At 45.1% G+C, this 14,485-nt stretch overlaps 1 protein-coding gene across 6 annotated transcripts in view; it reads left to right on the top strand.

The window, feature by feature from the left end:
- MAK (male germ cell associated kinase) overlaps positions 1–5,735 on the top strand; it is a 79,501-nt gene extending 73,766 nt beyond the window's left edge. For 5 of the 6 annotated variants that reach the window (XM_068236887.1, XM_068236890.1, XM_068236891.1 and 2 more), the window contains exons 14-15: positions 468–554; positions 2,579–5,735. In XM_068236887.1, the coding sequence (XP_068092988.1) occupies positions 468–554; positions 2,579–2,736 (245 nt within the window). In that variant the 3' untranslated portion in view covers positions 2,737–5,735. The remainder of the gene's footprint in view (positions 1–467; positions 555–2,578) is intronic. The other variant, XM_068236893.1, reaches the window with a different exon arrangement.
- The last annotated feature ends 8,750 nt before the right edge of the window (positions 5,736–14,485 follow it).

Genomic DNA, 14,485 nt, shown 5'->3' with positions numbered 1-14,485 from the left:
AACTAGTTTATCAAATATTTAGTAGCACTGCACCATGGAAAATCTAATGTAAATAAATAACACAAATTTTGCAGGGTAGAAGGGACACTTACAGAGGAGAAAATGTTGAGGTTCAGTTATTCTCTGTACTGCAATTTCATTACTTTGGTGTTAATCTTAACCTTTAAATGGATAGCCTAACCCTAACCTGTATCTCTCATATGCCTAAACATATCCTTTAACACTGGTTAACACTACCCTTAACCTTATTCCCATCCCATTATTTTACGTAGCCAATACATTTGGACTCTTAATTCTCTATTACATTACATGCACTTAAAATATTGTGTTTAACAGCACTGCTCTGAAATGAATTGAAAAATGTCTCAGATATTTCAAATATTACTGACTGTTGAATATACTTGCTGTCTTCCTTCCTATGTGGCTTGTTTTAATTTCTTTACTCCTTTCAACTTTTCTTCTGCCAGCTGTGCCTAGTGAAGCTGTGAATGGTAAACCAAAAATTATCAAACCTAAACCCACCTGCCCAAAGGCAGTTACTGAGAATAGCTCAGGTAATCTGTATTCTTATCTGATCCCATCTGTTCCCAAACCTACCATGTTTTCTAGTTGTATCTATATTAAAACATATATGACCATGCAGTGATGCATACCAAATTAAATATCCACGTGGAAAGAAATGACTTGGTGTGGAGAACAAATGAAAGAGTCAGGTTATCAACACCACCACATATCCATCTGCCTATCATTCCTAGTAATCCCCCTCTGCAAGTGCCTAACATTTCTAGTAACTTTGCAAGTAGCTAAAGACTGGTTTACACATTCCTAGCAATCTCACTCTGCAAGTCTTTAACACATTTCTAGTAACCCCCCTCTATAAGTCATTAACACACTCCTACAAACCCTCAAGGGCCTGATACACTTCTGCCAACTCTTCTCTGCTAGGGTCCAACACATTCCTAGCAACTCCCCTCTGCAAGTGCCTAACACACTCTTACTAACTCCCCTTGGCAAGTGTCTAACACACTCCTACTAGGGGCATAGCAATAGGGGTTGCAGAGGTTGCGACCGCATTGGGGCCCTGTAGGGCCCACCTTCAACCGCAGTATTAGCTCTTTATTGGTCCTGTGCTGGTAATAATCACTTCTATAGTTGCTTTGAATTTTAGTAATCATTACCAAACTGTTCCCCATCCCCTTCTTGCACCACTGACATTGTGGATGTCCTCGGCGGGTTCTGGTGCACCGTATCAATTGTTATGCATAGAGTGCTTGGGGGCCCCAATGTAAAACTCGCACTGGGGCCCATAGCTCCTTAGCTACGCCACTGACTCCTACTAACTCCGCTTGGCAAGTGTCTAACGCACTCCTAGTAAAGGTCCCCTGAAAGTATCTAACACATTCCTAGGAATCCCTACCAGTGCTTTTCCTAGCAATAGGCTCACCTCTATCAATCAAAGACTAACTGGTAACACTGACTGTAATCCTCACTCTAATCCTAAACCATTGACAGTTAACAGGGGCATTGCTAGGATCCTGAAAGATGGGGGGACCCTGGGCACTCCTGTGGCACGCTACACATTGGGCTCGATTCACCAAGCGGTGCAAAGTGTTAGCACCGTGGTGAAAAGGCCCTTATCACGCCTAAAGTCACTTTAGGCATGATAAGAAGAAACTCGCGCGAAGTTGCCGCGCGTGCGCGTAAGTGCGCGCGCAACACCCGACGCTTCGCGCGAAGCTCCCATTAAGCCCTATGGGACTTTGCGCGCGCTCTTACGCGCGTACGCGCGAACGCGCTTACGCGCGGTAACTTCGCGCGAAGAGCAGGAAAAATCGGTGATAACTCAGTGGTGAAAAGGTCATCACGCCTAAAGTCTTTTAGGCGTGATAACTGGGTTATCACCGCTTTGTGAATCGAGGCCATTATGTGCTGGAAAATGGCCATGGCCACACAATAGAACAGGGGTGTGATCATGGGAGGAGCCATATGTACCTGAACTGAGCAGGGGTGTAAGCATGTCCAGCATCACATTGGATAAACATAAATATGCAGCAGATCACATAAATAGGCAGGGTCCCCTAAACCCAACTAGGCAGAGTTACCTGGGTTTTGTGCCATGTTTGCTGGCCAGGCTTTTGAGCTCTGCTGGTTGGTCTGATTTGCTACTGTGCTGGGTGGCCTGATCATAGGCTGGCTGGCCTGTTGCCAGGGTGGCTTGGCAGTCAGCCCACAGTATTCCCTGGTAGCCTATCCTCACCCACTATCCTCACATCATATTCCCTGGTAGCCTAGTGGTCCCCCTAAACCCCCAATAGTATTCCGTTGTCATCTAGTGGTCCCCACATAACCCCATAACATTACCTGGTTGTCTAGTGGCCCTCTCCAATAGTATTCATAGTATTCCCTCGCTTTCTAGTGCCCCCCACCACAACCCAAAATATTGTTCCCTGTTGTCATCGGGGGGGGGGGGGGGGGGGAAGGGTGGCTCGTCTTTCCTACATTGTATTCCCCAATAGCAGAGAAGTGAAAACAACAGCTGCTCTTTGGAAATGACTGACATGTCTCCTGTCTCTTTTAGATTTTGATGCATGGAAAATGAAAGTGGTGCGATCTCAGCTCCCAGGTCCACCTTTCAAGTCTGCTACTAAAAACCTTTCTGTAATAAACCGACCTCAACCAGTTCAGCCAGTACACGGAAGGACAGACTGGATTGCAAAGTATGGCGGGCATCGTTGATGTACTCTTGATCATTTCTTTTAGAATCCTTGCTGAATTCTGAATGTACTCCAGGAATGAAGTCTGCCAAAATGTACCAGCATACCGAACTTATGTGCACTGTACTTGGTCGCTTCCTGGAAGTCTGACTTTTGGGCTTTGAAAGGGGATTTTAAGGTAGAAAAAAATTCAGATAGGGTGATTGTAAAAAAAAAAAAAAAAAAAAGTTGTACCCTGGAACTGGAACTGTTAAAACATTTATTATAATTTTGTACAAATATGGTATTCTACCAGGAATTGTGATTGATTCACTAGCGTCAACTGAAAGCAAGAACACTGGAGAACATACAAACCTGGATTAGATGTGTTAAATGTGTCTGTTATGAGGTGGTTAACGTTTGAAGGCCTTGCCTGAGTTGTATCAAAATGTAGTGAGAATTGCTGAAAGGTTAGTGCATTAGTGTCTGTGCTCATACAGTTAGATGTAGGCATCCATTGCAAAGACTCTGGTCACACAACTCCTAACATTTGCATAATCCTCCATGGACTCGGAACGATTTGCATCTCATTGACTATCCCTAGTTCTAATGAGTGAAGGAGATTCATATGCACCTTATGAGCATAGGCAATCCATTTACTTCCGCCAACAGCCTAGCTAATTGACATTATGCAAGGTAGGATACAGTATATCTTTCCACCCCTATGCCAACTTTCTTGTTGCTCCCTAATGTGCATTCTACTCGCTCTTTCATGTATAACATTCATGTATAGCAGCCCCTTTCATTCATATATATCTCTGTTAGGCAGCAGCTCCACTCCTCCAGGCATTGTTCCATGTTTGCAGCCTCCATTTTTTATTATAGGTCCCTTGTTCTAAATGCAGTCACCCCTCTTCCATGTCATACCACATGTGGCCTTTCCAGAAATCCGACCCTGCTAATATGTAGTATTAAGTGCCTGGCTGAAGGTGTATACTGTCTCCGTCATGTGCTGGCAAACAAGATATAACGGTGTTGGATGCTGATGACAATTGGTGTCAGGGGCACTTACCCCCAATAATATTGCTGTGCGTTATACAATAAGTGTGATCCAAGGTACATGATTAACAAGCGTGTTACTGTGGTAACGCACAGGACACTCCTGGCAGTAGTAACGTTAATATTTCCATGCACTGCCTGCGCACTGCAATGTTACGGACGGTTAGTGCAGCAATCCCATAGTCTCCTCCCTGCCTCTTGCAAACCTTTTTTTCCCTATCTGTGCAAAAAGGCTTTCCTTTGAGGATGGGGAGAAAAGTTGTACAGAACCTGTGGAAAGCGGACTGGAACAACCATTACTAAACTGAGAAATCATCATCTACAATTGTGATCAATACATCATACTGTTTTATGTTGCTTGCCTATATATTGTGATAGTAATAACAATGCTAACATTTGTATACAGCTTTTCTCCTGTCAGACTGAGGGCCCTGGCACACCGGGAGCTTTTTGCGGGTCATTTTTGAAAAAACACTTCCATTGACTTGCACTTAAATCACAAAGGTAGATATTTTGCCATGATTGTACCATGATTTTAATGCAAATCAATGGAAAAGTTTTGTTTGTCTTTTTTAAACAAAAACGACCCACAAAACGTTCCCCGGTATGCCAGAGCCCTCAGAGTTTGAGAGCTGCAGCTACTCCCGCTCAATATGCCACTCTGCAGTGTAAAGGGTAATACACAGGTACCAACAATCTGTCCAACTATCTTCCAAACTTGTCTGTTGGAAGATACGGTAAGTTGGGCATGTGTACGGCTGGCAGACAACCAGATGACCAACTGATAACAGGTTGTTTGCCAGAACCAACCTTTGGATCAATCTGCCCTACTATCATACAAGTTGGAACTTGTGTACAAGTGTTTTGAACAACTTTGGGCTCTATTCATAAAACTTTACCGCAAGTTTTCCGCTCAAAACAGCGGACTTTCCCGACCATTTAGCAAAGTGGGCATTCATAAAAGCTGTTCCCGCATGAAAATCTACAATCCCCCAGCAGAGCGAGAAATTTTCGCCTTCTGCAATGTTTTTCTAGATTTATCTAGAAAAAAGTAACAAAATGGCCATTCATAAAGATTAGAGGAAGCGGTATGTGGACGGGAAATACTGCTTCCTCTGATTTAGCGAGAAGCCTGCGGATTACATACAAGTGAATGGGACAGACCTCCCAGAGAGAGCAGCGCACGGAGGGACTCTGCTGGCTTAAGTGTTTTTGCATGCCTTCCGACAGCTTACTGCCAGCCTTCAGCGGGAGATCTCCGCACTTGCATCGCAGCTGCCAACATTTTTATGAATGACCACCCAGAAGTCTAAAATACCGCTGCGGTATTTTCCCTCCAGGAGTTTTTTCGCCACAATTTTTTTATGAATAGAGCCCTTTGTTGTTTTTGAATGCGGACATGTGCTGTTTGTCATGTAGCTTGCACACATAGTATTTAAGTGAGTTGGTTGTGTAGTTGGTTGGCGTGTGTGTACATACTTGTCAGGTAAACAACTTGTTGTGTGGTTGGTCAGGCTGTGCGGTTGGTTGTGCATTAAGTTGGATGTGTGTATGAACATTTAGGGAGTCTTGGTAATGGTGCCAGTTAGTTGGACTGTTGGCTGAAGTGAATGGATTAGCTATACTTAAAAGGCTTAGTAATATTCACTCATCATAACTTTAAGGACAAATGAAGTGAGAAGTATATGGAGGCTGCCATATTTAATTCCTTTTAAAGGGCAACTGTAACGAGAGGAGTATGGAGGACATATTTATTTCCTTTAAAAAAAATACCAGTTGCCTGGCAGCAGTAGTGTCTGAATCACACCAGAAACAAGCATGCAGCTAATCTTGTCAAATCTGGCAATAATGTCAGAAACACCTGATATGCTGCATGCTTGTTCAGGGTCTGTGGATAAACGTATTAGAGGTAGAGGATCAGCAGGATAGCCAGGTATCTGGTATTCCTTAAAGTGAATGTTTACCGTTTAAAAAAAAAAAAAGTCAGATACCTAAGGAGAGGGAAGGCTCGGTCCTAATGAGCCTTCCCTCTCCTCTCCCGGTCCCGTGCAGGATCCCCCGTGGCAGTATTCGACCAGTTCGGTCAAATACTGCCACTTCCGCAGCCGAAGGGATGTTTCGGAAGCCTTCGGGAGCACTCGGGCTCCCGAGGACGGGCCACTCCATAGTACGCATGCGCGAGCGCCCTCTATGACGCACTCGCGCGTACGTAGTATGGAGCGGCCCATCTTTGGAAGCCCGAGTGCTCCCGAAGACCTCCGAAGTCCCTGCGGCGGCGGACGCGAACGAGCGAGCCAGCGCAGCACCGAGGGCATCGGGAGAAGAGAGGGAAGGCTCATTAGGACCGAGCCTTCCCTCTCCTTAGGTGAGTATCTGACTTTTTTATTTTTTAAACGGTACCCATTGGCTTTAACAGAAAATAAATATGGCAGCCTCCATACCCCTCTTGCTTCAGGTGTCCTTTAAGTTACTTTGCAGGAGTGGTGCAACATCTTCTAGAACAGCCTAATGTGTCCAATTGAAGCTACCTTATTTAAAATTTGGATAAACTACTAAATCATTAGCCTTTCAATGACACCCACTATATTTGTGAATGACCCAGATGAGGGTTACAAATGTAGCTTCCAGGTTTCATTAGATACTTTCTCCAGTGTTATCCAATCCTAGTACATCAGTATCACTGACATTACTTTTCAATGGTTTACTTTTACAAGCTTATTTTAAGTATAATTTAAGTTTACATTAACCTTTAAAATATATATATTGTTACATTTCTGCATCTAAACACACACACACACACACACACACACACACACACACACACACACACACACACACACACACACACACACACACACACACACACACACACACACACACACACACACACACACACACACACACACACACACACACACACACACACACACACACACACACACACACTTGTTTTGTCTGTATGTCTAAACCAAGATTTGTAGAAGTAATTTATTTTAGTTCATTCTGAAAATAATTGATGTGAGCGTTCTGGATATTTGGATTGTGGAAGCAGGTAGAAACTATCATTCTTTGGCTGTCGTGTACATAATGGTTATCCTGCTAGAGCAAACATTGCAGGCCAGGCATGGTATTTGTGCTCTCTTTGGCCCTGTTCACACTCGGAACCGCAAATCCTGATGATTTTGTGCTGCAATTTTTCACGATTTTTCTGCAATTGCATTTTGCGATTCTCATTCCAGTAAATGAGAATGGTAACACAGTCGTTGGGAAAATGCTGCATGCAGTTCGATTGCGATCCAAAGAAATCGCGTCACAATTGCCACTGTGTGAGTAATCCCATAGGATTACTTGTGCTGCAGCCCAGACAGCACCCATGTGAGAACGGGGCCTTTGGAGTATGGACTGCCCAGATCTTGCCTCTTTCTGCATGAGTACTGCGCTGTACAGAAGAGGAGTAGGATCCCTACTATTCAAGGGATTGCCATCAGACTGTGGCACTTCCATCTATCAGAAAGTGCCTGTAAAGGTGTCCATACATTTATACATTTTTTCCATTGATATCCAGTAGATTCAATCACTGGTAGAAATCAGTGCTGCAAACGATTTCTGTCTGAACTCAATTGAATTAGCAATGTTCCTTTTGGCGATGACAGATGCAGAGTGTTGACAGCAAAGCGAATGCTCACCTGTCCCAGCAACATGCCGCCTCCTGTGTCCAGTGGCTTTTATCCATGCTGCACTGTTCCTCCCTGTGTCATGTGACAAAAGCTGCAGTTCAAACACTAGAGGCCCAGCTTGTATGCTGCTGGTTATGGTTTTTTTTAATGGTTAGTCTTTTGATCAATAATCTGAAATAAATTGAAAGTTGATTGGGCATACTTCACTGGCTAATTTGTACTCAAACTGGCTGGAAATAAAATTGATATGTGTATGGCCAGCAGACTAGGTTCCCAAAACTTTCTATAGGTTATAGAAAGTAGTATACATTATTCTATCTTCTATGTTACAGATACTGTGAGAAACAGCAGAGCCTGCCAACCCTGTCTATTACTACATATATTGAGGTAGAGCAGAAACGTTCTGCAGTGTGCCCTGGGCTACAATATACTGTAGTACTACACCCAAAAGTTCTTTATTGTGCAGTGTCAGTATTCCCATGCCTTCTGGGATAATAAAATAGCCAGCTCGTACCTAAAAGGAAGTCAAGTTAACATTGGGCATTATCTCAGTAGCAACAACAGATAAGTCAGCACTGCTTAAAAGGGAAGGTCCAAGCAAAATAAAAAAGTGTTTCACTTACCTGGGGCTTCTACCAGACCCATGCAGCCATCTTGTGCCCTCGTAGTCACTCACTACTGCTCCAGTCCCCTGCTGGTAGCTTGCCGACCTCGGAGGTCGATGGCCGCATTGCATGCAGGAACATTAACACATACATTTTTACGCATTACACCAGTAACGTGTAAAAATGTATGTGTTAATGCTCCTGCACTAGCGGGAATGCGTAAAAATGTACGCAATGCGGCCGCCGGAAAGCTGCCAGCAGGGGACTGGAGCAGCAGTGAGTGACTACGAGGGCACAGGATGGCTGCATGGGGCTGGTAGAAGCCCCAGGTAAGTGAAACACTTATTTATTTTGCTTGGACTTTCCCTTTAATGTATTTCATGCTCTTTATTTCATACGAAGTCTGGCAGCAGTGACATGCTGCTGTTTCAGGATGTCTCCCTTTTTCAAACTGCAAAGCCACCATTGGCTTTGCAGTTTTAAAAAGGGAGACATCCCAAAACAGCAGCATGTCACTGCTGCCAGACGTCGTATGAAATAAAGAGCTTTAAATACATTAAGCATGGCCTACCCATCTGTTATTGGACTGGTACTCACCAGGAAGCACTGGGGGTTTGGTCTTGGCACACTATCCAGTTTACCTGTCGGTGTTCCCCTCCATTTGATTTTTCATTATCGCAGTTGTAAGGCACCACCACCATCTCACCGTGTCTCAACGTCACACACCAATGCCCTTGTCTGGAGAGTGTGTTCATGACACGCACCCCCCCTACACACAATGTTCAGCAGATATCATTAAAATCAATAAAGTGCTGGATCAGCAGAGTACCAATCATACCGTAACACATTTATTAATAAAAATGTAAAAACCGGAAGTGCACGCACAATTGTAGAGAAATACTATATTATATATACAGCATTTAATATAGTGATACAGCATGTAAGAGTATGTGTGGTCATCCGGCAAGGACTACTGCAGCATCCACAGCTACCTGCTGTTAGATCATCCTATGCTATCTCCGACACCACCATGCTCCTTCTGCATCTGGGATTAGACCCACACACTAGTTAGCTTCCCCCACTACTACTGTACTACACTTAGACTCACACTAGTAGTAAAGCCATAGCTCATTTTATAGAAGGTGGGTGTACAATCTACGGTACAACAGCACACTCTAGTGATCATTTGTTGAGATCACATTTGAGTATTTTGGCCTAAGTAATGGAGACTGGCATAATATTCTCGCTGTAATTGATGATCTAACCTATCATGCTGTGCAGTAAGCGCAGCAAACAATGTGATAAGGTAAGCATCATATCATGCTGCAGCATGTTCAGTGTCTAAATTTGGGACTAGTGTTACTATACAGAGCTGCTCTGACATCCATCTAAAAGCAAATAGTCACCTTTCATCCAATATCTACTTTTTTTCAGACTTGGGTCTACTTTTACAGGCTAATATATGTGTACTGTACCATTCAAATATATAGGACTATTTTTTAAAATGTAACTATTTATTGTACTTGCCAGATTAGAAACTAAATTAATTTAACTCTTTCAAAGTACAGTATATTTTTTAATTTTGTACATAGTAGAATTCCAATCTCTAATAAAGACATTTCTTAATACTCTTCTTTGAGAGTCTTGCTTTACTGTACTGTAACCATAAGATCAAAAGATGCACTTTTGAAGACCATCAAAGATGGATTGCAAAAACAACACGCGCTTAAAGGACCACTGTAGCGAAAATCTTAAAATGTAAACCCGTACAAATAAGAAGTAAGTTTCTGCCAGAGTATGAGCCATAAATTACTTTTCTCCTATGTTGCTATCACTTACAGTAAGTAGTAGAAATCTGACAGAACCAACAGGTTTTGGACTAGCCCATTTCTTCATAGGGGTTCTCAGGGTTTCCTTTAATTTTTAAAAGCACTAGTAAAGGGCAGTTGCTGTGTCCAGCTGCCAAAAAAAAGTGTACGGTGAGTAGCGAGGCTGGCCAGCATATTTGTATCTTTTATAGGGTATGTCTTTATAAAGAATAAAGGCCATGTTGAGAATCCCCTATGGAGAGATGGACTAACCCTAAACCTGTCGGTAATGTCAGATTTCTACTACCTACTGTAAGTGACAGCAACATAGGAGAAAAGTAATTTATGGCTCATTTTACTCTGGAAGAAACATACTTATTTGTATGTGTTTACATGTATTTTAAATTGTAAGCCTTTCACGACAGTGGTTCTTTAAGGTCTGGTATAAACAAAAAAAAATTGATTAACCACTTAAGGACCGCCCCCAGCCGATAGGCAGAGGCAAAGTCCAGGCCTAAACGACCGCAATACGCCCATCGGCGGGGGCGGCTGCGGGCGTGGTTATGCGACGATTGCGTCATTCGTGACGCGATCAGCCGCCGGCGACTGGCTCTGCCCCCCTCACGCTGTAACCCGCCGGCCGTTCGGAAGCGCCGGCGGGTTACTAGCACCCGGATCGCCGCATGTACTTCGTATAATAGGCTTTGTAATGTATACAAAGCCTATTATACTGGCTGCCTCCTGCCCTGGTGGTCCCAGTGTCCGAGGGACCACCAGGGCAGGCTGCAGCCACCCTAGTCTGCACCAAGCACACTGATCCTGCCCCCCCTTCCCTCTGATCGCCCACAGCACCCCTCAGACCCCCCCTGCCCACCCCCCAGACCCCTGTTTGCACCCAATCACCCCCCTAATCACCCATCAATCACTCCCTGTCACTTTCTGTCAACGCTATTTTTTTCTTAACCCTAAACTGCCCCCTGCTCCCTCCTGATCACCCCTCAGATTCTCCCCAGACCCCCCTCCCTGTGTACTGTATGCATCTATCCCCCCTGATCACCTGCCAATCACCCCCCTGTCACTGCCACCCATCAATCAGCCCCTAACCTGCCCCTTGCGGGCAATCTGATCACCCACACCAATAGATCGCTCGCAGATCCGACATCAGATCACCTCCCAAGTGCAGTGTTTACATCTGTTCTCTACCCTAAACACCCACTAAATACCCATCAACCACCACCTGTCACTGTTACCCATCAGATCAGACCCTAATCTGCCCCTTGCGGGCACCCAATCACCCGCCTACATGCTCAGATTGCCCTCAGACCCCCCCCCCCTTATCAATTTGCCAGTGCTGATTTACATCTGTTCTTCCCTGTAATAACCAACTGATCACCTGTCAATCACCCCCTGTCACTGCCATCCATCAATCAGCCCCTAACCTGCCCCTTGCGGGCAATCTGATCACCCACCCACACCATCAGATTGCCCCAGACCTACCCTCAGATCACCTCCAAAGTGCATTGTTTACATCTGTTCTGCTATCTAATCATCTACTGATCACCCATTAATCAGCCCGTCACTGATACCCATCAGATTAGACCCTAATCTGCCCCTAGGGCACCCAATCACCCGCCCACACCCTCAGAACGCCCTTAGACCCCAGCCCTGATCACCTCGCCAGTGCATTGCTTGCATCTATTTCCCCCCTCTAATCACACCTTGAGACACCCATCAATCACCTCCTGTCACCCCCTAGCACACCTACCCATCAGATCAGGCCCTAATTTGCCCCGTGTGGGCTCTTGATCACTCGGCCAAACCCTCAGACCCCCTTCCGATCACCTCCCCAGTGCATTGATTGTATCTATTTTCCCCTCTAACCACCCCCTGAGACACCCATCAATCACCTCCTGTCACCCCCCAGCACTCCTATCCATCAGATCAGGCCCAATACAACCTGTCATCTAAGAGGCCACCCTGCTTATGACCGGTTCCACAAAATTTGCTCCCTCATAGACCACCTGTCATCAAAATTTGCAGATGCTTAAACCCCTGAACCAGGGGACTCAAACTCAATTTACCTGGGGGGCCGCAGGAGGCAAAGTCTGGATGAGGCTGGGTCGCATAAGGAATTTCAAAATCGCGGCACGTCGCCGCCTCTGCCCGCCCCTCTCACTCTTCCTTCACAGAGAGGGGCGGGGAGAGGCGGCGATCCGTGCTGCTATTGACATCAGGAGGGGCAGAGCTGAAGCTGAAAGCTCTGCCCCTTCCAGGAAATGCCGGCGGATTGCCCCCCGGGCGATTTGGGGGCTCTGCAGCCCTCGTTTAGCATCGGGGATGCGGCGGATTAATTGGGAGCACTGAAGCGAACTATAAGGAAGCTTTTGCCGGCGAGGGCCACAAAATATTTGTAACGATCGGTGTAGCACAGAGAGGATCTGATTACCGGTGATCTGCAGTATCACTGGGAATACAGATATATACCAAATTATAGATGATCTGCAGTATCACCGATAATCCGATATACTAGCTAACCTCTGGACACCTGAGTAGAGTGTAGGGTTTGGTGTAACTGTAACACTAAGAAGCCTAGGCCTCAAGGCAGTAAGGAGTACAGCACGGATTCCTTCCGAAGGCCTGAACTCTCCTAGGAGGGAGGAGTCAAGCTAAGATAGAAAGGACTCTCTGATAGTGACACTCAGGGGGAGGTGTCACTAACAGGACTGGGAACCGCCTCTAACAGGAAGGTCGGTTCTCGAGGTCGGACAAGCCAGGTCGTAAACACACAGACAGATTAAGTACAGATTCAGAAGGCAGATGTGGATTCTTGATAAACAGGCAGGGTTCGGCAACAGGGTATCAGAAATATCGAGGTGCAGAGTCTTAGGGCGAGCCGGGGTTCGGCAACAGAGTATCGGAAATATCGAGGTACAGAATCAAGAGTTCAGGAGATAGTCAGGCAAGCCAAAAGGTCATAACAGATATCACAATCAAACTAGTACTTTAAGCTATCAACAGAATCTAGCTAAGTGTAGGATTACAGCTCCAGCTGGTCCTGGCACACTTTAGGATCTGACTAGGGTCTGAGCGTTAGCACGTTGTGTTCGCAACGCCAGACAACCAGCAACTGAACAGCCGGCAGTATATATACACAGGCATCTCTCCAGCACCTCCCTAAGTGCTGGACCAATGAGAAGAGGCCTGGTCGTCAGCTGACCAAGCAGGTCAGCTGACCTTTTTCTGGCTGCCATATATGCTCTGCCTCTCCGCGCGCACGCGCATCACTCTGAATCTAGAGGGACTATGAGTCCCAGCCACACGCTCGGTGGTGTCTCAGGGCCCTGCGTGCTAACCGCCGCGTCAGACGCGGCAGTTTCTCCGCGCTCCGCCATGCCCTTGAGGGAAGCAGCCGCCTCACGCTGAGTAGAGGCAGCTGCTTTCCCGCGATTCCTCACAATATTGCATCGAGGGCCGCGAGTTTGAGACCCCTGCCCTGAACAGTCATTTTGAGAAATTTGGTTTCCCGACTACTCAGTTTTGGGCCCGTAAAATGCCAGGGCAGTATAGAAACCCCACAAGTGACCCCATTTTAGAAAAAAAAGACACCCCAAGGTATTCTGTTAGGTGAATGACGAGTTCATAGAAGATTTTATTTTTTGTCAACATTTAGCGGAAATTGTTTTTTATTTTTTTCACAAAGTGTCATTTTTCACTAACTTGTGACAAAAAATAAAATCTTCTATGAACTCACCATACACCTAACGGAATACCTTGGGGTGTCTTCTTTCTAAAATGGGGTCATTTGTGGGGTTCCTATACTGCCCTGGCATTTTAGGGGCCCTAAACCGTGAGGAGTAGTCTTGAAACCAAATGTCGCAAAATGACCTGTGAAATCCTAAAGGTACTCATTGGACTTTGGGCCCCTTAGCGCAGTTAGGGTGCAAAAAAGTGCCACACATGTGGTATTGCCGTACTCAGGAGAAGTAGTATAATGTGTTTTGGGGTGTATTTTTACACATACCCATGCTGAGTGGGAGAAATATCTCTGTAAATAGACAATTGTGTGAAAAAAAAAATAAATAAATAAAAAAAAAATTGTCATTTGCGGAGATATTTCTCCCACCCAGCATGGGTATGTGTAAAAATACACCCCAAAACACATTATACTACTTCTCTTGAGTACGGCAATACCACATGTGTGGCACTTTTTTGCAGCCTAACTGCGCTAAGGGGCCCAAAGTCCAATGAGCATCTTTAGGCTTTACAGGGGTGCTTACAATTAGGCACCCCCCAAAATGCCAGGACAGTGAACACACCTCACAAATGACCCCATTTTGGAAAGTAGACACTTCATGGTATTCAGAGCGGAGCATAGTGAGTCCGTGGCAGATTTAATTTTTTTTTTTGTCGCAAGTGAAAGAAATGGAAAAAAATTTTTTTGTCACAAAGTGTCATTTTCCGCTAACTTGTGACAAAAAATAAAATCTTCTATGAACTCACCATGCCTCTCAATGAATACTTTGGGATGTCTTCTTTCCAAAATGGGGTCATTTGGGGGGTATTTATACTATCCTGGAATTTTAGCACCTCATGAAACATGACAGGTGGTCAGAAAGTCAGAGATGCTTCAAAATGGAAAAATT

This window comes from Hyperolius riggenbachi, chromosome 5 (genome assembly GCF_040937935.1).
Source record: "Hyperolius riggenbachi isolate aHypRig1 chromosome 5, aHypRig1.pri, whole genome shotgun sequence".
Lineage (NCBI taxonomy): Eukaryota > Metazoa > Chordata > Amphibia > Anura > Hyperoliidae > Hyperolius > Hyperolius riggenbachi.
Note: the sequence above shows the minus strand (reverse complement) of the source record. Positions and strands in the feature narration are given on the sequence as shown.